Source organism: Labrus bergylta, chromosome 15 (assembly GCF_963930695.1).
Source record: "Labrus bergylta chromosome 15, fLabBer1.1, whole genome shotgun sequence".
In the NCBI taxonomy this organism is placed as follows: Eukaryota; Metazoa; Chordata; class Actinopteri; order Labriformes; family Labridae; genus Labrus; species Labrus bergylta.
In genome coordinates, this window is record NC_089209.1 from 17,584,153 (window position 1) to 17,608,282 (window position 24,130).

At 39.7% G+C, this 24,130-nt stretch overlaps 1 protein-coding gene across 2 annotated transcripts in view; it reads left to right on the plus strand.

The window, feature by feature from the left end:
• The window catches only part of LOC109982959 (MAM domain-containing glycosylphosphatidylinositol anchor protein 2), a 189,012-nt gene that overhangs the window by 149,239 nt on the left and 15,643 nt on the right, over positions 1-24,130 (plus strand). For both annotated transcript variants that reach the window (XM_065963663.1, XM_065963664.1), the window contains exons 12-15: positions 2,244-2,421; positions 11,880-11,900; positions 14,227-14,382; positions 21,824-21,985. In XM_065963663.1, the coding sequence (XP_065819735.1) occupies positions 2,244-2,421; positions 11,880-11,900; positions 14,227-14,382; positions 21,824-21,985 (517 nt within the window). The remainder of the gene's footprint in view (positions 1-2,243; positions 2,422-11,879; positions 11,901-14,226; positions 14,383-21,823; positions 21,986-24,130) is intronic.

The following is a 24,130-nucleotide window of genomic DNA, read 5'->3' on the forward strand; positions in this document are numbered from 1 at the left end:
CCCGCAAACCAGCTTATGGGCCCAGCTTGATGGTGGTTTCAATGCGCCAACATGATTTACTACCACTGCTTACAGATAGACGATGATGAAAATACATTTTGTCAGTTGTGTAAATAACTTCTGAATATTCCACCCGCCCATCGCTGCAGACATGAGAAAGAAAACATTCACTTTGGCATCTGCAAACCACCCACCATTGATTAACAGACATTAGCCAGGCTGCCAAAAATGAAAATAACAAGATGCGTCATTTTGAGTACATCTGTATGTCTATAGTTGTAAACATCACATGTACTTTTCTGTCACTATTTTTATAGACAGTTTGTTTTTTACACATATTGATGATACCAAATGTGCTGACAAAGATACATCCTCCTCTGTGGTGTTCTTAGTAGACACAGACACTTGCAGACCAGCTCTGTGTAATTTATAGCAATTAACCGCCGTGCCATTTGTACTTTAGAGGCTGGCTGAAAAGTTGAAAGGATAGGTAGGGACAAGTGCTCCATCTGCAATTACCCATGGCAGACAAAACACTCTATTTACCTGCAAACTAATGCTGATGAAAACTTGCACCCCTATAATTGTGGATCATCCAGGCACCAAGTAATTACTTAATTGGTATTGTTCTCACACACACAAACATACATTGACTCCCCTCCTCTGCTATCACACCTCCATTCACTCTATCTCTGTCTGTCTCTGTTGGTAACACATTTCTTCTTTCCCTTTGACTGAGAAGGGCATGTAAAGTCACTAATTGTGATGCAGAAGCTGTAACTTGTCTTTCCCTTAAACTGAATCTCAAGGATATAATGTACCGACTTTTTTTTTTTCTCTTCGCCCCAAGCAAATGCAGCAGCAAGCCCTCGTTTTGTTTCTTTGAATTTCTGGGGGAGGCTCTATTGTATCATCAGACATGAAAAGCATGAACTAATTTTTGTGTGATACCTGAGCTTAGTCATCTAAAGTAGCTTCTCTTTTGTACTCTGCATTGTGCAAAGAAGAGATATAAATTCCTGTCAGTTCAAGGTCCCTGTGGAAAAGGATAACAAAACATTGTAGAGTATAACCAAAGACAAACTTTAGAAGAATGAGGGGATTGTGTTCAGAGCACAGAGGTGCTGTCCTCGCTGTAGTCGCAAATACGTATGTGCTGGTAATGTAGTCATGCAGTCTGATATGGTATGTTTAACAAGAAAAATCTGACTGGGAATTTATTTCAGGGATTTACTTTGAAGGTTAATGTAGCTAAAGAGCAGCTAGCTGTTATGAATGAAGTTATACTTATTCATATTATTGTAGTGCCTTTTTCTGTATGTATTTAAATTCTTTATTTGATTATTTGACGTTGATCTGAAACAACACAACGACACAAAGGATGCAAATCATTTTGAGAACTCTGATTTTATTTTATGATCAAATGATTAAAGAAGATGTTTGCAAATTCTTGAATCAAAACTATGATCCTTTTTTCCCCCCCGGATTTTTACCTGGGCCACCAGCTCTCAAGGTATAGTATAAGTCCTCTGTGCATGGGGTGTGCTTCCTGCTAGGCTTCTGGACCCCAGACTGTACATTTTTTAGCACCAACTAGGACTGGTGCTCTTTATCCTCGTATTTTCTTCTCTTCTCTTCTCTTCTCTTCTCTTCTCTTCTCTTCTCTTCTCTTCTCTTCTCTTCTCTTCTCTTCTCTTCTCCTCTTCTTTTCTCTTGTCTTCTCTTCTCCTCTTCTCCTCTTCTCGTCTTCTCCTCTCCTCTTCTCTTGTCTTGTCTTGTCTTCTCTTCTCGACTCTTCTCTTCTTTTGTCTTCTCTTCTCCTCTACTCTTCTCTTGTCTTGTCTTGTCTTGTCTTCTCTTCTCCTCTTCTCTTCTCTTCTCTTGTCTTATCTTGTCTTCTCTTCTCTTCTCAACTCAACTCAACTCAACTCAACTCAACTCAACTCAACTCAACTCAACTCAACTCAACTCTTCTCTTCTCCGTTGTTGCTTTGTTCACAGTCATTGAAATACATTACCCTTGTAAACTGAAGATATGTCTTACCTTTACAATGTTATGGCATCTCTAATCAGTATCACTCTCTTTTCTTTACTGGTTAGTCCGTTATGGCTCAAAGTTTGTTTGTTTTTGTTTTTAATCAAGCTTTTTTTTCAACCAACCCTTCTCCAAAAATAGTATACGAGAAAAACTGAGCAACTGATTTTGAATCATCTGAAACGCTTGTTGTCCTTTTCCTGTCCAGATGGGGTTACAGCGCTGGTGGGAGCAGGAGATCCCTGTGGACGGCGCGATCAACAAAGGAGAGCTCATGACACACAACCTGACTGAGCTCATAAAGCCCGAATCCTACGAGGTGCGCCTCACCCCCATCACACGTTTTGGAGAGGGCGACTCCACCATACGGATTGTCACGTACAGCGGTGAGTGCTGCATGCTAATCCTCAGGAGGACAGCGATCAGTCTGCTCATCCTGTAGTGTTTGAATATTTTCACATTTGGAAAATCAGAGTAGGCTGGATTCACTTTAGTTCACTGCTTACACATGTGGATGCACAGGTGGAGGAATCACAGCTACAGCTGGTAATGTTATCCTTCAGCTCACTCAGAAATACTCGTAAATGAACTGCAGCTCCAGTTTGAGCTGCTGCGTCATGACACATGTTCATCAACGCTGATTGATATCAATAGTTGAGTCTCGATATGTACGATATGTATAAGGAATGAGCAGAAAAATAGTGAAGTCATTAAAATGATTAGAATTGCATCTAATACATTCAGTCATCAGAAGACAGCTCGAATCAGCCAGCCTTTGCTTCTTGGCCAGACTGAGTGAATGCTGATCAGCTGAATAATCATCACTTCCTCCTGACCTTTATTGCTTGAGTCAGGTTTGTCCTGGACTGGGGCAAAGGCTGACTTGATGTTCTTTTGCATGAGGGCTGATCATGACGTCACACATCACGTGATTGAAACATGTGGTTTGGGTCAGAGGCGCAAACAGAGCTGGTCATAGATGAGTCATGTTTGGTTTTACAAAACAATGCTTTTTTTTATTCCATTTCATCTTTTCCTTGGTTGGAGGATGGGTTTTGTCTACTGGAATGTTTATATAACAGATAGCTTTATCTATTTTATATAACAAATATGTACAGCCCCATCATAGCCTCTCTTACATTGTAATAACTCTCTGTGCCTAGCAGAGAAACAAAGGGACAATAACATGTTCACTGCTGTCATATTGGCTCTATTGATCGATCTGTTTTGAATCGGGGCTTTTGTAATTGAATAGCAGCCAGAAGGACATCCTCCAGATGGAAAATATGAGTGCTGTTTGGCTGGTAAGGCCAGAGAGAGAATACATTGACACAAAATATATTTCTTTACTGAATCAAATGGCATCTTGAACATGGAAGCACATATTTCAGCCACTGGGAACAAATTGGCTGAAATACAAAAGCTACATTAGTATCCACATTAGACCCTGCGGTGCCAGGGAACAGATGCACAGGTACTTGGGTTGTGCATCTTCAGAAACAAACTGGCATACTGTTTCCTGTGTATAGCAGTCTGCTGAGGTCTTCCTGAGTGCTGCTACTGCTGCAGTTGTGAATTATTCAGTTTCACTGCAGCTCATCATGGCTGTCGAAAAAAGAGAATTCAGAAAGAGAGGAAGAGAGAGAGAGACAGTTAAACTTTCTCTGCTGGTATTTTTGTTGTAGTTTGTGATACTCTGTGGTCTCCTCCGATCCTTCACTTGATTTCAGCTGAATTGAATCAAATAGAATCCAACCAAAGTTAAGGGAAGAGAATCAAGGCTAATTAAGACAGAGAGAGGCACAGAAAGAGAGACAGGGGCAGCCAAGTTGGGATTTGGGGGGGAGGAAGAAGATACAGAGGAACAAAGTTGGAAAGAAGGAAATAAGTGAGCCAATAGTGATGTGCGAATGAGCTGCCCAACAAGAGACCAGACTAATTATCACTCCAGGGCTGCTCTGTTCTCCCACGCACAGCTCAGCGCCACTGTAGCAGCATAATGTAGGTCTGAGCAGAATCCATCTCAGCTCAGAGGATGTGTTCCGTATGACGACCTGGCTGACATGGGGATAAATACAGCTCATGATCATCTGTTATCCCCCTCCAATAACATCCCCTCCCATTGCTGTTATTAGGGAACAATGAGACAATAATGTGATTGAACAATTTTAAATAATAATGTATATTAACAAATCAGCATGTCTACATTTGGGTCTCTTTTATATTTGGTCATATATTTAAACTATTTTTGGTGGAAGAAGAAGAAATCAACGTATTCTTCTATACAGACCTTTTCTAAAGAGACTTATTTTTCTTCTATTCATCACAAGGCTAAATATATTTAGCATTTAAATGCTCACAATTCTGATGATTCTGAAAAAGCTGATCATAAATAGCTTGTTGTTTTACTGATCTTGCATTCGGCTGTATGACGGAACCTTTGGACAATCTCAACAAAAAACAAGGAGGAAATATAAATAAGGATCTATGCATATCTCAAAGCTTAACAATAAAGGTTGGGGTGGCTGGGCAAGCTGAAGCAGCAAGTGAAGATGGGATGAATAGTGGCTACAGAGCAGCCATAGGGAGAAGTCCTGTTGGCTGGGCTGCACACCTGAATGCACATTACTGGAAGGTACCATGATTAAAACAGCTGATGAGAGCCAGATAACAAAGGATAAAATCCAGCTCACACAATTTCCCAAATCCTAAATACTGTACGATATTTAGTGCAGTGGTTCCCAACCTTTATTGGCTCGTGACTCCACTTTGACTTCACAAAACTCTGTTGAGCCCAGACATCTAAAACACACAAATTTGCTCAAATTAATTGTGTTTCGATCTTGTAATTAGTTCTTCTACTGTTTTGTAAGTAAACATTAATTTAAAGGCTTTATGTGCTTTATTTTTCACACTTAAATATAATAGAAATCAAGTATATCCTCTGAAAATAACTCTGTGAGTAATGACTGTCTACAATGGGTGTAACACTCGAGTCTCACTGTCTGTGATGTTTTCTGAGTTTTCCGAGTCCTATCTTCAGTTTGTTCATATCACCGGGACGGCCGGCTGACTCCTCCCCTCACGAATAAAAGTTGTTTAATTGAGGGACTAGAGAATAGAAGAATAACATACTGTACTCACTGCTTAACTGTGTTTCTAGATCACGCTCATTTCGGGTAAATTTACATGCAGTGTGAAGATACGAGCATAATAAAGATCGCTAGCATTAGCATGCTAACTCAACAAAGCACCGCAAGTTGTTTTGGTTTCATGCTGGTGCTCAAGGGCGACATCTGCTGGATCAAAAAATCGCATATTAAGCCTTTAAGAGCACATTTAGGTTTTTTTGGTGTATATTATTACGAGCAGAGAAAGCAAGGCTGGGATGACATTTCTGCACATCTCTTGTTTTGGCTTTGGCTATGGCCTACGGTAGCCTATGTTCATTATATATTATACAACATATGCCTGTAATACATAAACACCTTGGTCCCTTACATTCATGAAAACAACGAACTCTTTTTGAATATTCTGTGAATGGAGTGCTCTCCCACTATGTGCTGCAAAATAAGCTGTCCTTCATGAAATTAATTGGCAGTGTTATTTGAGTGTGCATGCGATCCCCCCCCCCCCTTTTGTTTGAGTCTTGAGCTTGATAGTTGATAGTCACCAGGACTGAAGGTACACCTGTGCCGAAAGCAGGAAGTGATCAGAAACCTGGACAAGCTGTTAACACGCCACAGTATCCCGGCTTCCTCTGCACTAACACAGCTGGCATTTTCCCTTTCCTCTGCGACAGGAACAGGAGCTTGTCAGAGGTTTTGTAAAATGTTTCCAGCCCCCAATTAAATGCAATATTGTGCACTTTGAGAAGAGAACCACAGAAGGGGCAAAATTATATTGCAGAGCTTCCTTTACAACAAAGAGAGAAGCTTTTCTATTTGAAATTTGCTGAAAAATACACAACCCATTCAAACACAAACACACACACACACACACACACATACAAAGACTTCTGAAAATGAACAGTTATATAAAATATATCTTTTAAATTATAATCATACAGATAGTAATAACTTTTATTTATACAGCACTTTTTAAAAAGAATTAAATTAATTTAAAAAAGGAATATTTTCTATTGTTGTTTCTGAATCTTAGTCTTTTTATCGTCCTTTGCAGCTTTTACTTCGTATTAGCAGCATCAACATGATTCTCCAAACAGTGACAAACGACTGTGCTTTAAACCTCAGTGATTACCAGTCAGGAGGTTTTGAACAGTGAGTGGCACTGAGACTTCACAGTAAGTTGTTTGTTGAATTCACTCGTGGATTTGGCTCTTGCTTTGTGGCGTTTGCACCTTTTCTTGGCTCCCTCGTACATCACAAAATGTACAGGTTAGTGGTCTCCAAACAACCGCCAAGGCATAAATGTGAATTTACTGCATACAGCCTTTTGCTCCACATGGCCCTGAAACTGATTTGTTTTGAATATACAGAAACAAACAACATCAATAAGGATTATTTTCTATTTGACCATTAGCTGTTAGCATAAGTGTTCTATTCTGCAGCTTTAACATTTGGTCCCTGAAACAGAAGTATGAGTGAGTGTACTCATCATTGCCCGATAGGCCAAGCCATCATTGTGATGCACAGAAAGCCGATGGTAGCAGCTTCTCTGCGAGTTGGCAAGAAAACACAAAAGCGGTTATAGTGTCCCCAGCTGTAGGATGAAGGATGGTGGTGTCACCCAGCTCCAAAGACACTCTTTTAAATTTTGCTGCAGTGACAAACACGGCATCTGTTTGATGTTCCTCATAACACTTTTCTCTCTCTCCCTGGTTCCTCCTAGACCAAGGATTTAGTGTTTAAGCCTCCTGTCAACTCTCACAATGTCACATAAAACACTGCAGCGGTTTCTTAATTTTCACACCTTTGTGCAACTCATAGTGACATAAACAGTAACATGTGTGTCCTAAAGTCAAAAGCTGCCAGATTTAACATTAAATACTGTCTTTTTGTACTTTCTCCTGCTTAAGCTGATGGTTGTTTTCCTAATATATGCCAGTCATGGTTGAGGGAAATCACAATTCCAACTAGGCCTACGTTGTTCCTGATTTACCTTCTGAAATCTTAATATATCTATTTTTACTCGTTACAGTACTTGAGCCTCAAAATTGCAACATTGTTTTTACAATATGCAGTTTTCCCTCCAAATATCCTTTTCTTCTGGGGTATAGTTTATAAAAGTATAGGTATATGACAGAATAAGAATAACATACTTCAAAAAGGGTTCAGTTTATCACAGACGGCAGCAACACAAAGGTGCTTGTCAATGTGTTTTTGAACACAACAGATTGAGTAGATACCCATATATCTATGTATATGTTTGTACTTATTCTGTAGTAATATCTTTAAACCTTTTTCATTTACAGATATAATCAAATTCTTCTGTAAATTAACATATTTAGCAAGCCTGGGAGCATTTACTTCCCTGGTGTCTGTGGTCACCTAGCAACTGCTCCAAGCGATGTTATAGCTCTAACAGGAGCTCCTGTACGAAGCCAGAAAAAATATGTTACCTGTGAATTTGTGAGCTTAAGAGGTGTTGGTAGTTCCCACCAGTGTTTGTGTTTAAGTTTTTGTGCTAAGCTAGGCTAACTAATTGGTAGATAATACAACCGCTTGTCTTAGTAAATTGATGTGTTCCCAGGAATGTCAAACTAATCCTGTACATTTTCAATAAATGATTGGAAAAATCTATTTGAGGCCAAGTTTAAAATGTGACAAATTTTGACATTTCTTACTACTCATTATTTCTTATGTCATATGGAGTAACACCTGCTAAAGTATTTACGGCTGCACTAGTTTGTTTATCTGATTGTCTAGAACTCAAAAGCCAAACCTTCACAACACCTACGTGTCTTTTTTCTTTGGCAGCACAAAATTGAGCAATGTGTCATTGTGCGTGGTAAGACGTATCATCCTATGTTAACAACCGGTGCATCATGGACTGTAGCCTCTGAACTAAACCAGCGCCCCCTCTTTTTGCTTTTTGCATTCCTTTACTTTTGTCACTTAGCTGTTCTTCTTCCATGTTCCTCTGCTCTATTTGAAGCAGAGTTCATCTATGTGGAAGTCCATTGAGGAATCATTTGCTTGCATCAGTGTGTGATATGTACACTGATGCAAGAGATCATGATAACACAGGAAACTATTGGACATTGGTTGGCTGTGTTTGTGGTGTTCATTGGTCTCTGTTACGACAGCATAGTTATGTCATCTGTGAAGAAGCAGCACTTGGATTGAAGGACACAATACATGTAGCTGTGATGTCCCTTCTGTTGTTTCATCAGGGACACATGAGGGGAATTAGATTTGCCCACACTGTTATTATTCTAACCTCTGGTTGGATCTTTGAGCCATCACACAGCTTTCTCAAACTTTGTAGCACCCACTCAGACCCCTTAAACATGATGGATGGGAATACTGTAGAGGCTGGATTATATGAGGTCAGGAAGCAAAAAAAGAAGAAGAAGCTGCTGTTGTATATGAGGACACTTGGCTGCAGCCCTGGAATTGTCTGCTGCTTTGTAATAAAGGCGCAAGCCAGTGGGCAGGGAATCCTGCCAAGATGAAGTCAGTGTTTGTATCCAGGACAGGCTCGATGTCCTTCGGCAGTCAGTGAGCTCACTTTGTGTTTCAATCAAAATTAGTCGATTTGGATGGAAGGCATTCATGCATCAAGCAGCCGTTTGTTTTGTCCTCTCTATTAGAAAAGTAAAACTACAGAGTCATACATGTGTGGGTTGAGGACATGCCCTGTCATAACAGACGTTTTCAAAGGGCTGCATTGAAAACCTAATTTCAATTCAGGCAATGATCACTGCAGAGTGTTTATCTAGAGAATGATCAAAATTACACTTCATCCTTGATCATTATTTGAGGTTTTTGTAGCTCCAAGGAAAGCAGAGTGCTGCAGCATTAAAACAGGAAAATTTGATATTCTTTAAGCCTTTGCAGCTAGCTCGAGGGCTTTTCACACTTCTGCTTTAACAACATACATTTTGGAAAGAGTGTTTGAGCTCCACTAAGCAAAAGCATTTAAAGACAAGGCTGGAGAACTTCTCAAAACCTTTCTGTCTGACCATGTATACTCCGATGGACAAGAGGCATAACATCAGTAATGAAATGGAGAATAGCAGCGAAATGACTTTCAACTTTGTGTGCCACTCTGTGTTCAATTCTGTAAAAGAAAATTACAGTGGGCGGTGATGTCTCAAATTGTTGCGCTGGTGCTTCATCACACATGCATCCAAAGCAACTGTCAGCAGACGTTTATTTTAATTGCTGCTCAATATATGGAAACATACAGAGAAATGTAGATAGTTCAAAATAAAAGGTCTGCTGAAATGTGTGAGCACAGAGTAGCTAAAGTGCAGCAAACTGTTCAAGTGTTGCTTTAGTCAAGTTGAGAAACAGTTTGTGTGGGCACAGCCAAATAGACGTTTTAATAAAAAAAATTCTATCTGCTATTATTTGAACTAACATACCACTTGATCAATGGTTATGTAATAAAGAAATATCACACTCAATGTCCTGCTAGTGTTCTGTATATCAGCTTGGCTTTGATTATGTGACTGGATTACAGCTGTCCTGGTGACTCAGAAATAGTCGATCCCAGTCTCAAAATGTTTTATATATCATTTGTTTAACCATATACGATAGAGTCCTCTGTATAGGAAGTACATATTAAGTTAGAGACAGTGTGTGCGCTCACAGCAGCAGTAAAGTGGCCCATGGGTCTGGTCTGTGCTCAGCTTGATTTCCTCAGTGGGGGCAGAAACACGGCTTGAGCAGACAGATTCATCTGGACTGAGGCACTGTGAGTCAGCCTGGGAACGTCGCAGTTTTCAAAAGGAAAAAAAAGACAATGAAACATATTTTCATAACCTAGGTCTTGGAAATGAAGAAAGGGGGGAGGAAGAAGGGACAGCAGGAATGACTGGAGAGGGTTGAAGAGATTTGTAGAAAATGGGAGGTTGTGAGGGTGCTGAAAGAACAGAATTTAGTTTGAAAACTCAGCATCGTTTCAAAGGCCTGAGGCTGTAAGTTGTCATTTCAAGTATTTTCTCTGCTATAGCCTAGATGATGACGATGATGATGTTCTTCCTCTCTGTTGCAGTCCAGTGTAGATCCAGGAGGAAGCATCAAGTGTTGTAAAGCTGGGGGTTTTTTTTCACAAAAACAACATAAAGATGATTCAAGCTTTTATTTGCGGGTGTTCAGCCTGTTCGCTCTACTCTCATGCTCCCTTTATACCGAGGGTTTAGCTGCAGTGTTGCAGTTCGCTGAATGTTTTATATGATTCAATTGGAAATGCAAAGGATTAGTTCTCTCTCTCTCTCTCTCTCTCTCTCTCTCTCTCTCTCTCGCTCATCTCCAGTGCGAAAGTGAGCATACATTTCCATGCAGCAATAAACAGAAACCATTACTCCAGTTTCTTCTTTTCAAAAGACCCATTGCACCTGCCCCGCAGCACTTCCACCGCTCCTCAGTACATGTTTTCCTTTGTACCAATGATTTGTTATTACTCACTTTAATTGGTTGGATTAAAATCAATTCCCCCTATGAGCAGCACTGTTCCATAAATCACGCCACGACATTGTTTCGTGGTAAAGCTGATGTCTCGCATCTATTCCGCCGGTCAGCAATCGATCATGAAAATGCCCATGAATCTTCTTGACAGGTTAAATGGTATTTACTCTGCAAAAAAGTGAAGTGCCGACTAACTGGCTCGCTGCGACTGTATGTGATACCCTTGACCTTTCTGTGTTTGTTGCAGCCGTAGCCTCTTAAACTATCAATGAGGGGAGCATTGAACTGTGCTTATAGCTGGACTGAATGCAAAACAAGTCTCGTTCGCATTTATCTGGACACAAGCAATCAGTGTTTGATGTGAAAGTTTCCAAAATGCGGTGTTGAAAAAACACACAGAACCAAAGATGTTACAGCAAAGTGATTAGCTGACGGCCACTTGTGATAATTACTCATTTCGATGATTTATCGGCGTCTTAATGGAAGTGTAAAATAGGCTTAGGGTTCTAAATGGAAGTCACCTTGAACAAGAACATCAGCAATACCGTTAAATGGCAATAATGATTAGCAGTCTGGTTATAAGCTTATTAATGTGGTCAGCCTGCTCCTCCTAATCCCTCTGTCTTTTACATTTGATAACAGGCAGAAAACCACTGCTGTCACCTTTTACACTCCAAATCCCAGACATCTCTCCTCCTGTCTGCTCAATTATCCTCACACCGTGTGTGCCAGTAGATTACTTCCTGTTTAGCGTCTTTGTGTTTGTACACTGTGAACACAATGGAGCTTGAAGATGGAGCGTGCACACTTAAATGTGCTCGCAGTGTTTTAATATTACACGACCAAGTTTCCAACCTTCCCAGAGGCGTCTTTCATTTTGTTTATGACAGTGGAACGCTGAGTTTTTATATATGAAGACTTTTATTAGCTCTGTGCCTAAACATTAGAAGACAGAAGGATGAAAGGTTAGTAGAGGAGCTACTGTGAGCAGGCTTATGTTGTTTTCTGTGTTTGTGCAGCACACAGACATTATATTATATAATACATAACAGTGTGAAAAAAGGGGATACTTTTCAGCTGTGTGTGCCTCTGTGTGCTCTACATGTGATGATGTACAGTGAGCAGGTTTTCATAGAGAAATAGAACCTTGACAGTGTTTGCTGAACAGTGAAGCTTATAAAACGGCTACTCGCTCAAAGGTTCTAGATATTCTGTACTAATTTCCCTGACCTTTCTTTTTGTTACAGCTCCCATCAACCCTCACCTTAGTAAGTATTGTGCTTCTCACTATGCATGCTTCGTCTCTGTGAACACAGAGTCCTGTGTCCTGTAGATCTGGCTCTCAACGTGTCACACTGTACTGGAAGATCCTCCTTAAGTAGAAGTTAATGAAGTATGAAGAGTGAGACTCCTTGAGGAATTCTGGGTAAACAGGCATCAGGCTGTTTGACATGTTGAGATCCTCTGCAGGACTCTGTGCACTCTGGAAGTTTGAATTCAATACGTATTTCTGTACATGTGTATCAGTACATTTGCATGCTCTGTGCTTTCTGAGCAATACCTGCATGTGTCCATCTGTGTTGTATTTGTTTCTAGCCTCTAATGTTTAGTCCCACTTGTGGAACCCTCTTTTTCACAAAACTCTACAAATGCGTTATTTACGCCTTGAGAATCCAAACTTCCAATCATTGTTTGTCGTGCTGCATTGTGCTGCTGTGTGTTCTGGTTTATTTATTTATATAGAGATGTATTTTGGTGGGTGTTCAGGCAAACATTGCCAACATAATAAAAAAAAACATCCTAATAACCAACATCATTATCTGAATCCCTGTTGGTAACCATCTTATCTGCACGCCTCCTCTTCTTCCTTCAAACACACCTCTATCTCACGGGCGCACAGGGCAAAAACATTCAGCTTAGCTCACATTGGACGGGGGCGTTAGTGTCTAGCACCAGGAGCTAGACCTTCATTTAAATCTGCATGCCTATGAGGAGAAGAGTCAAGAGTGCCCGCAACCCCGGCCCCCATTCCTCCACTCCGCCACTTCTTCCTCTCCATGCTCACACTTTCTATCTCGCTCTGCCTCGCAGCTTCACTGCCCTCTTCCTTCCCCTCGGTCCATCCGCCCACACTCCGACTCAGTCTATGTTACCTACATTACCTGAGTAAAAGCAGCACATTCTGCTCCTCTCAAGGTCACCACCCCAAACTGCTCCCAGCTACATTTTAATAAATCAATGAATATTTATCAGAACGCATGCCTGCATACTAAATCTTTTTCTACTATCTCTTTGAAGACACACACACAGCAGCACTGTGTCCTCTGGTTAGGTGTTCTGCTTTGTTTGTTACATGGATTAAATGAGGGTTTCGACATTCTTGATCCCCCCCGCTACACCTTCATTAAAGTGAGTGGGTTATTCCCCCTGGCGCTTGGTTTCCCACTATTCATTAGTGTATTCACTGTTAGACATTCCCCTACATGTGACCCATCATAACCTCCTGCTGGAGCTACAATTACTGTTATTTTTTTTCTTCAAGGGGGACAAAACCTAAAGTTTCATTCCCTCTCTGCACACTCCACTAGTTTAAAAATTGCAGTCACAGGGGCGTCAAGAGCAATGGAGGAGAAGGGAGGGCAAAGCGGGGGAGACAGGGGAGGAGAGGGAGGGGGGAGCAACCGATATCTGTACCTACACACCCACTCAGGAGAAGATGAAGAACGATAGAGAACGAGGGAGGCGGGGTCAAATTTTAAAAAGTGATTACAAGGAGTCCTACTAGTGAGACACCACAAAACATCCAAGGGTGAATTACTCACTTTTTTTCTTTCAATCATGAAAGAAAAGTTTTTCAAATTAATTTGACCTCAGCTGAGTCAGTTTTAAATATATAATCTGATACTTCTACATTGTGAGATAACAGGAAACTATTAAACGGTCAGAATTAACTCACAAGTTAGAGCAACATCATTCAAATGTTTTGATTTGATTAAAACATTACCACTGAGACATTTGATACTTGAAGTGTCCAAGTTTTTTTTTCCCCCACAGCTTTTGACTGGGAGCCAGGTCCATCCAACAGGTCCAGTTTTGCTAACTTTTTTTCCCTACTAAGCCCATACACTGGTTTATCATCCAAGGTATGGGTGGTCTAAAACCAAAATCATTTAAATTCAGGGAGTTCAAAATCAGGGAGTTGTTCAAATTACATTTTTACTAAATTACAAAATTTGGAAAAGAGAACCCTTAAACTGTTAGTGACCCCCCCCCCCCTTTTCAGAAATGTTCCATCTTCACTGAACCAAACTACACTTCACATTGTCAAAACAAGGGAAAAAACCTGCCTGACGTTTCCACTACAGTCAGCGAGAGGTCACAGCTTAATTTAGAAACTCTCTTTACAGGATGGTATCCTTAATTAGGACTTTACTGTCGTATACTCTCATGAGACACACACACGCACACACACTGCAGGAAATCTCATAAATATACAGTGTTGCCACACTGCACATATCGTACCCTCCAGGCACTGTTTAACTCCATTATACTGAACTGATAGTGAGACCCTGTTTCTTCTCTGCTGCTCACCAGGAGAGTTTCACTGCAGCTTTGAGGAGGAGCCCATATGCATGTTCACCCAGGACAAGAACGACGATTTTGATTGGACGAGGCACAGTGCTGCCACTCGCGACACAAAGTACACACCCAACACCGGGCCCAGCGGTGACCGCAGTGGATCTAAACAGGGTGAGTACAAAACCCAGGGACAGAATTAAACTCATTTAGCATAATTTATAGAAGTTTGTGGACAACAGGAGCTGGAAGGTTTTTTATACCAATGGAAAGAAGATGAGACTCAGTTTAAGTCTCCAGAAAGAATGATTTACAGGGTATGGGGGTTAGAACGATCATACAGCATCACATCCTCACAACCAGTGTAGGAATACACTGGGTAATTAATAATCCCTCTTTGAATTGGATCATTTTATGGTGATTATGCAGAATTTTTGCACAGGACATGTAGCTTTAGTCTCAATCTTTGTATCTAGACTTCAAAATGCTTATGTGATTGATTATTTAACGCCCTATTTTTGTCAACTTCATTCTGAAATCAGCTAAGTGTTTTAAAAATTGCCTAATATTTCAATCTGCTGCTGTTGTAATTATAAACCTAATATTATTTCTGATAGTAAGTAGAGCCTGACTTGAGAAATAACAATGTCTCAGTAAAGGATTAGTTATTTGACTTCTGTATTGATTCTTTAACGACCTGATACACAGCAGCCACAGATCTATGATTATTACTTTGTGTTTTCATATGTATGACGAAAAATGAATTAAAATGGAATCGAACTGGAAACTCAGGTGGTGCAGTGTATAAGGGTTAATGTGTTTGACCTGAATCAGCTTCAGCTATCTATGACTATAGAGAAAAAAAGTGTATATAAATGCAGATAACTTTACATAGCTGTAAATGTGCAGCTCTAGTCATCAGGCCAGTTAACTCATTTGAATATGCCAGATGGAGATTTATCCGTACAGCTGAATAATCATATTGTAAAAAAGGATGCACCAATAGGAAAGAAAAACACAGTTGGTGTAAGTGTAACTGATTCTTTCTGCCAGATGTCAGTGTGGCTCTGAACACACTGCATCTGCTCATTGGATTGGAAAAAAAGTCGGTTGAATGCACCCATTTAAATTGACACCCCTCTTTTATTTTCTCATGTTATGTATGGATGAATACATGACTACCCACGGTGCACAGGGAAACTGCATAATAATCAATTTACTGCTAAATTAAGTCCACAAAATATGAGATTATCAGCATTGAAACATGAGTGTTTCACCTTTTATTAAGAAATCTAAATATAGCAGTAAAAGTTTTTTTTGTCTTTGCCATGTTTAAAGAACTTTTTGAAGGACTCAATTGTTCCAAAAAGTAAAATAAATGATTTCAGCAGCACTGAGAGGGTCACTGTTTTCTTGATGATGCTGCACAAGCGAACAATGAGCAGCCTTGTTGATTTATGTTCCATACAAACTTTCAGCTCAGTCTCTGTTTCTGTTTCCATGGGTGCCTTAGCCAGAGAAATCTGCTCAGTGTTTAGTATTCAACATGTAAGTTGCATGTGCAGGTGTTCCATATTCAGGAATTTAATAAATAAAGCATTACCAAAATTGGATTTGTAGGAATCCATCAGTATCTGTGGTGGACTATAAGTGCCTATTAGTGTGCTGTGGCACCGGCAGCAGCTGAAGCAGTAAATAATGCATTGGCTTTAATCACCTAATGGTTTCAAAATGTCCAGCATTTCATTACCAGCAACACCCCTCTTTGCATATAATTATCTGCTATGAGATGCAACTGAGGGGTATATTCTGTTTGATTTTGGCTGCAGGGACGTGGGGCTGCTCACTCGTTACCTTCAATGTGGCAGGGCAGTGATTGGCCTCAGATTATGTGGCTCAGACACAATCAGAGGACAGTTTGACTCGCTGTCGACACCTCTGCTGTCCATGTCTGAAGGAGCGTGAATGTAACCTTATTGTTATTCTGTCAAATTAGCCCCTCGGTTAGAGCTATTAGTAAAAGAAGAACTGTCCTTCATAGAGCTGCCTGCTCCTTAGCTCTGATATGGAAGGTTTCATTTCATTCATGCTATCACAGGCTGCCTGAAAAGCAACTGAGCATGACCAAGGATGTTTTTTTTCTCAGTGTTTACAGGAAAAAAGTATTTGTTGGTGTCTCAGTAGACTTTCTGAGAGAAGTCGTGGGGTTTTGTGTTGCTGCCTTGAAAAAATCCTCATATTTTTCAAAGAGTACATCTACTGTTTGTTTCCAATGAAGGTCAAAGACTTTGCTTTAGCCCTGAGGACATTATTTGGTAACACTTAAATTAAGGTACACCTATTCACCATGAATTAGTTGCTTATTAGCATGCCAATTAGTAACATATTGGCTCTTAATTAGTCAATGTTAAGTACTTATTAATGCCTTATTCTGCATGGCCTTATTATACAACCAGTAAGCCATTAACTAAGAGTTTTCCCTCAATAACCTCAGAATTATTGCTTATTAGTAGTAAGTAAGGAAGTTGTTGTATATGAATTACGATCTCAATATGCTTTGCTTAGTATGGACTTTATAAGGTGGTAGTACCACAAGAATAGTTATTCTCCCTCAATAACACTTAATGAATATGGTCTGTTCTTACATAACAAAACACAAAACTACAAGTGTTAATAGTGTCCAAATAACTCTAAACTAATTGTTACTTAGAATATGTTCCCCACACTAAAGTGACATCTTGATCTTTACTAAATCACTAGTAGTTGAACACTTATTAACCAACACATGTTCCCTAATCTAAAGTTGCCTCCTTTTCACACTTAGTTAATATATTATAGCACATAACTACTGCAATGAACAAGTGATGGGTTACACCTTTGAAAAAAAATGGATCTATCTATCTATCTATCTATCTCTAGGTTCCCTCTCATTCAGTGGTAGAATAACAAAGACAGCACAAGTACAAATACCTCATTTATTAAACCACTGGTTCAGGTTTTCCCAAGGCTGACAACAAATACTGCCTGAACTTGCTGTGTAGTTTAACTTACAGGTAATGGGGTCTGCCTGAAAATTCAAACACTGACAAGTATCAGTATATATAAACATGTCATACAATATGGTATCAAATGTATAAGCAGGTCATACTGTATGATAATACAGGTACTCTATTGTTGAAAATCTGTGTGATCCTTTAACCAAAATCTGCCTGCTTACAAAAAACAGCACAATATAAAATACCGAATAATATTAAGTACAAAAATACAAAAAATTGCACAATCTAAAAAATATAAAACCTGCACAGCTCAACATGAACTTGCTCTTTATCAGCTAAACTACACTTGTCAAAGCTTAGAACAAATGTACTGAACTGTACAAACATTGCACTTTCACAGCCTAAACTTGCTCTATAATTACTGCATCAGGTGATTTATTTCCCCTGTGCACTAACAAGGATACAACAAAATCTGCACAGGTTAATATTTTAAGTTTCCAATACAATACAACAGATTTTTAACTGAACAAAGCAGCTCACTTAAGTTTTAATATTTCATCAACAAGGGGAGGAGTTGGCTTTTGGCCTTCATGTCCTCTATAATGCTCTTCTTCTCAGGGGTAATGTGGGTTGCCCACCTCTTGGCAAAGGACTGCAGGGTCTCAGTTGCAGGATCATACTTCAGGGTCTTGAAGGTTTCAGGATCCACAATGTTGAGCTCTGCAATTGCAGCAGTCATCTTGATGGTTCCCCAGTCCACGCCATTGATTCTGAAGGCTTCAGTCATGGTGCAGACTTTGCTGAAGCTTTTCAAGACTTTTTTTTATATCTGCTGATAACCTCAGCTGGCCCTTTCACTGAAAAATATATAAAACAAAAACAAAAGAACACAAGCACAAACAACGGCTCAAACTGGTCACTTCTCTTTTGATAAAAGTATGAAGCATATTCTAGGAATGGGACAATCTGCTCATCTCCTGACATGATTCCACGCACAATATGTGGTTCAGAATTCAATACAAAAATTATACTCTGTAAGATCTGTTTAGTTGGTAAGTCTTACGGTTCAGAATTATAATATTATTATTATTATAGTATTGCTTTCTAGCAATACATTTGATGTTGAATAATAATTAGTGTGAATGCTGCAAAATAACATGGAGCTTTATTCTTGATGAAAGCCACATTTTTGACTTTAGACATTTAATTTTTATTTATCATCAAATTTCTAGTATATTCAAAATTTAGAACTGAAGATCTGTATTTTTGCCTCATAATTACTTCAGAACATACTTTTAACAGCTCTTCCAACGCTTTTATTAATAATTACTTTTCATGACCACTTGCTAACAGGGCCATTCAAGTTATGCCATTCTTACCTCTCACATGAGCTTTTCCAGGCACAGCCACAGTTGCAGATGCAGGTGGCTGTGTCCAACGTGTCTTCCATCTTTGGATGACAACATCACTGTCCGAGGACTCACTGATGCTTGGAGAAGATGGGGGAATGACTTCATCTTCATCCATGTTGCCATTGTCATTCTCGTCGTCGTCCTCCAAAGTAAATACTTTTGGTAGACCTTTGATCAAATAGAGGATATGTGAGACAAAGATCAGATTGTTATGAAGATATATCTCACCTTTCATTACAATTACATTACATTTTGCAGATACGAGTTGCTCCCAAATCACTCACATGATTTCTTCTATCCCATGATTTGCTCACGCAAGAAATTGCGCTCTTGCTCAAGTATTGAGTGAGTGAGTGAGTGAGTGAGTGTGAGAGAGAGAATTACATGCATGCAACAAAGGTAGTGGACCAGATATGGTCTGATGACTTAACTTGATTTGTAAGCACATGTATACTGACAAAATCTGCCAACAACTTTAATCTCAGGCAAAAAAATCACGAGCAAGAAATTACACTCTGTAATTTTAGACAACAAAGATACACTGCTAGAAAATGAGAAATCATTACCTGATCCAATGCTGCTTATGCTGCTGCAACTTGGAGCAGAGCTTCCTTTATCTTCAGGACCTACAGTATGGCATAGGTACAACAAAATCAACATATGAATAGAGGACTTTAAATGTTTAAACACATTTGGACAAGCTAATTATTTAAGTATTAAAGTTACTTGAAAGTTGACAAAGAAAAATTACCATCCAGATAATTTTCGGTCACCTCTGTCCTCAAGTCATCTTTAGGGACTTTTAGGGACATTTTCTTCTTGGCTTTAGGCTGTAAAAATATAAATAAATTCATGTCACGATAACCAGAAAAAAGGAAACCTAAATAATCTACACAAGATTCAAAAGCTCTTCTTGTTCCAATGACTGCATAGTGCATACTTTATATATTCATTACAAAATGTGGTTCATACTAAAGCATTACACATGCACCTACATTCACATTTTATGTTAATGTTACTGTTTCTTTCCTACTATTCACCCAGGACACGCACTCAGCTAGCTTAGCGTTACATTAGCTAATTAGCCTACACACTGCACATAAATAGGAGGGTTTACTACTCTTTAACTATGTAAACGGCCCGGGACGGGTGTTATGATGTGCTTACAAAACTCAGGGGGGAGTTTCAATTAACAGGCTAGCGCTTAACTTACCATATTTGTTAAACGAATTTCCATCTTCACTCTCCAAGCGGTGAACGAAACGGCAAGTAGCCACCTGCTCCGGATCTATGACGTGACTGGTGGCTCCCTTTGGATGATTGGATGAGGATGTCACACGACATGATTGGTCACTCACTCACTCAATACTGTCAAATCATAATCTTTTTTGTATCCTGCTCTCATTTTTATTTTCAAGGATCAATCTCCAAAGTGGAGTTCCTAGAAGCCAAGAAAAAATAATAAAGGATCTTGAGCAAGAGCTTCACTTTTTGACGCATGTACGGACAGTCGCTCACCCTCTCTCTCTCTCTCTCTCTCTCTCTCTCTCGCTCTGTCTCTCTCTATCTCTCTCTCTCGCGTGCGCGCTCTGAAGCTATTTTGCTGTCTTACCTCTAGGACCACCAACAGTCTAGACCCCCCTCCAAGCGCCGCAGCCGTCTTTCAGACGGCATATGCAAATGATCTTGTTTGTGCTCAGAAGCACACAAATAATGCATTTTTTTTCAAGTTAAATATAACTTACTTTTATCTACAAACCAAATAGGCTATCAGCATATGCATTTTAATAAAAAACACTGCAAAAAAAGAGATAAACACAGATGCTCCTCCTCCTCTCTGCAACAGGGTTTGTTTCCCCGACATAGAGGAAATCATTGACCAACACACACGCACGCCAAAAACAACAGCAACAACAACAACAACAACAACAACAACAAGAACAACAACAAAATCTATCTATCTATGGGCATGACAAACTATATAGCCCACAAAAATAACTGCAGAAATCCATAACAGATGCAGCGGCGAAGAAACAAACAGATGAACAAATCAACGATCGGCACCTTGCACAGCGCCGCGGCACATAATGCACATACCTGCGGCAAAAGTGCTCAACCTTTACGGTGCATTTCCCACTCACAGGGTGCTTGCACCCCTTGCAGGAGACAATGGTCATGTTTTTCCTGCAGTGCGTGTTTGTTTGACACTGCCTCCTTCTCAGCTCTTGTGGATGTTGTGGCTCCACGGGCACTGACGTCAGACTGGCCTTGACACGCAGGTAAACGAGAACAGGTCGGAAATATACTTGGGTCCAGGTATCGTCTATTAGTGGGAAACACTGGAGACTAAATATTCTCAAACAGGTTGTTGGTGCAAAGTTGTCATTTTTATTGTGCTGCACTTTTTTTTTTGATTTGGGTAAATGTCAGTGTTGTGTTAGTTTAAGTGCCTGTTCTAGCGCTAGTCCTTAGTAGTCCTATAGTGTGGCTGCCAACAGTCAATAATAAATAACCTCCTGCGTAAAATGTGTGTAGAAATAGGCCTACAGTGTATTTTAACATCTACCATAATGGTGGTACTTGGAGAGCCAAATATTTTCAGAGGTGGTACGCAGTCTAAAAAGTTTGAGAACTACTGTACTAGTGAATTCGTAAAGATCAAGATGTCACTTTAGTATGGGGAACATATTCTAAGTAACAATTAATTTAGAGTTATTTGGACACTATTAACACTTGTAGTTTTGTGTTTTGTTATGTAAGAACAGACCATATTCATTAAGTGTTATTGAGGGAGAATAACTATTCTTGTGGTACTACCACCTTATAAAGTCCATACTAAGCAAAGCATATTGAGATCGTAATTCATATACAACAACTTCCTTACTTACTACTAATAAGCAATAATTCTGAGGTTATTGAGGGAAAACTCTCAGTTAATGGCTTACTGGTTGTATAATAAGGCCATGCAGAATAAGGCATTAATAAGTACTTAACATTGACTAATTAAGAGCCAATATGTTACTAATTTGCATGCTAATAAGCAACTAATTCATGGTGAATAGGTGTACCTTAATATAAAGTGTTACCCATTATTTATATACTGTACATACTTTACTGCTGTGCATACAAATGTGCTAGAAGGTCCTACTTGCAGCAGCCTCCTGTATTAATGCATATATTCAAGGGTGTGTTGTTATGTGTTTCAAGGTTTCTACATGTACATTGAGACGTCACGACCGCGGAAGGACGGGGACCAAGCGCGGCTTGTGAGTCCGTTTTTCAACGTAGCACCTAAGAACCCTTATGGGATCACCAACCCACCCGCCTACTGCTTCGGCTTTTTCTATCACATGTATGGAAAACACATAGGTAAGATATTTACTCTTCATGTGTTTTGTTGTTCTGACTCTTTGCAACATACATTTGTTGATTGCTGATGTAATGTATCCACACACAAAAAAAACCCTCATTAATATCATTTGCACAATAGTGCATGGAAAAAGATGTTAAATAAATGAAGACACTGTTTCTGTTCTGTGCATTTGGTTGCTTAAGCAGCTTGAATCAACTTCAAGTGAAACTCGCTTTGGCAGTCTACTGCTAAATGATTGGCAAAGTTCTTATGGCTACAGAACTAAAAACAAGTCAATGAGAAAACACCACAATAGATTTTTTTTACCAAAAAAAACAATCAAACATCTGCAGCACATCACAAATTGAGAGATGAGATTCTTGAAAATATGTCTGCAGCCTACGCATGAATAGTCACGCTCAGAAAAAAGAAAGAGTGGCTGCACCTCCTGTTAGTTTTCCCCGTGGCCTGTGCGACGGGGTGCCATGAGTTTTCATGCCCAGATTTGTTACGTGCAGCTGTCAGATGTAACAAATTAAAGCTATCTCCTTTTTTCAACACATCCATTCAAAGGTGTGTACAAAAATCCTTGGCATCGGCTCTTAAAGTCGTCACTTAATCTAGATAACAGCCTTGTCTGGCCCATTTGTAGATGGGAGAACAACTAAGGGGGCACACTGTGGTTTAAATCTGCTTCTATTTTTTTTCACTTGGGACCCAATCAGCCGACCACAAGCGCTCCTGCTCAGAGTGCACTCTGTTTGTGAGTTTGTGCATTTGGGAGCAGAGAGCGAGATTGGATCTGCGGCACAAAATCAGCAGGCTTATTTATTGTTGAAGGCCCCTCATGGTGACTTCTGTGTCTCAGCTTCACCCCTTATCATTAGCTACCATACAGGTTCATGAGGCAGACGAGGGGCACTGCTGACTGGGGTTGCAGGGTCGTCATGGTATCGTGGGGGTTAGATGATGTTGAGGCATGAGATTAGTTCATTAGATGGCAACCTGATGTGCACTGCTGGCACTTTGAAAACATGAAAGATGATCAAACTCAACTTTAAAGTTTTCTAAATTGTCTTTAACACGTTTTCTCTAGTTTACACCGCGACCATTTTTTAAAGATGTTCATCTCAGGTGGAACTCAAAACTCTCTTATAATTGCCGCCTTCCAGTTTGTAAAATATAGTATAGTAAAGACTCTGACAATGGTTATCATGTCTTTACTTCCAAGTTGAGCAGTAAATTAAAAGACATTTAAAAGTTAAAACTACATGTTTGATCGCTCAAATGTTAGCATAAGACATATATAGGCTAACATTAGCTTAGAGTTTACATTACATTTGAAAGCATAAAAATCTATACTTATATCTGTATCAACATCAGTGTTTATTTGAACATTTAACAGCGATGTTGGTTAGATAACTGTTACGTTAGCAGGGAAAATGTTGAATATTAATCTTAGCCGTCTTTACCTAATTTGCTATGATTTGTTGTTTTACCTTGAAATATTGCCCAATGTGTCTCCAGATACTTTCTTTTCAAACTGTCAGCAGTTACATGCTAACAAATGTCTCAAATTCCCACATTGATGTGTTTTTTTTCCGGAAATAATTCAAACCATTTCTACTATCTAGTGGTTTCTTCTTTTATTTTTTAAAACATGTCAGTATTTTTTTTTAAATCTTCTAATGCCCTGTTATTTTTTCTGAGCACTCAAATAATTAGGATCTCCTAATGTCTGCTCTTTAGAATGATCAGACTTTAATATGTTTACAGCCTGGTACAAAAAAACGCCTGTCATAAAGTTGTCTGAAAGTTAGGCTGAGACAGCATTCCCAGCATGGCGGCTGCCACCGATGAGCCTCCGGAGCCCCATGCAGTTTCAAGTACATGGGCCAGGCGTGGCCATCGAACAGGCCGGGGGGGTCTGGCACCACGTAGTTCCTAAAGCAGGTGATGTTACTCAAGCTTCGTTCATTAATATTAACAGTCCATGTCATTCAACATGTAGAATCGGCGGCCACCAGTCGGGGAGAGAAATCACCCTGATTGGGACTCAGGGCAATAGAGGGGATGAAGGAGGGCAGTTACAGAAGTCTCTTCTCATGTCACACTAGTACCGTCTCCTTTTCTGCTGACATTTTCTTATGTTGAAGTTATAA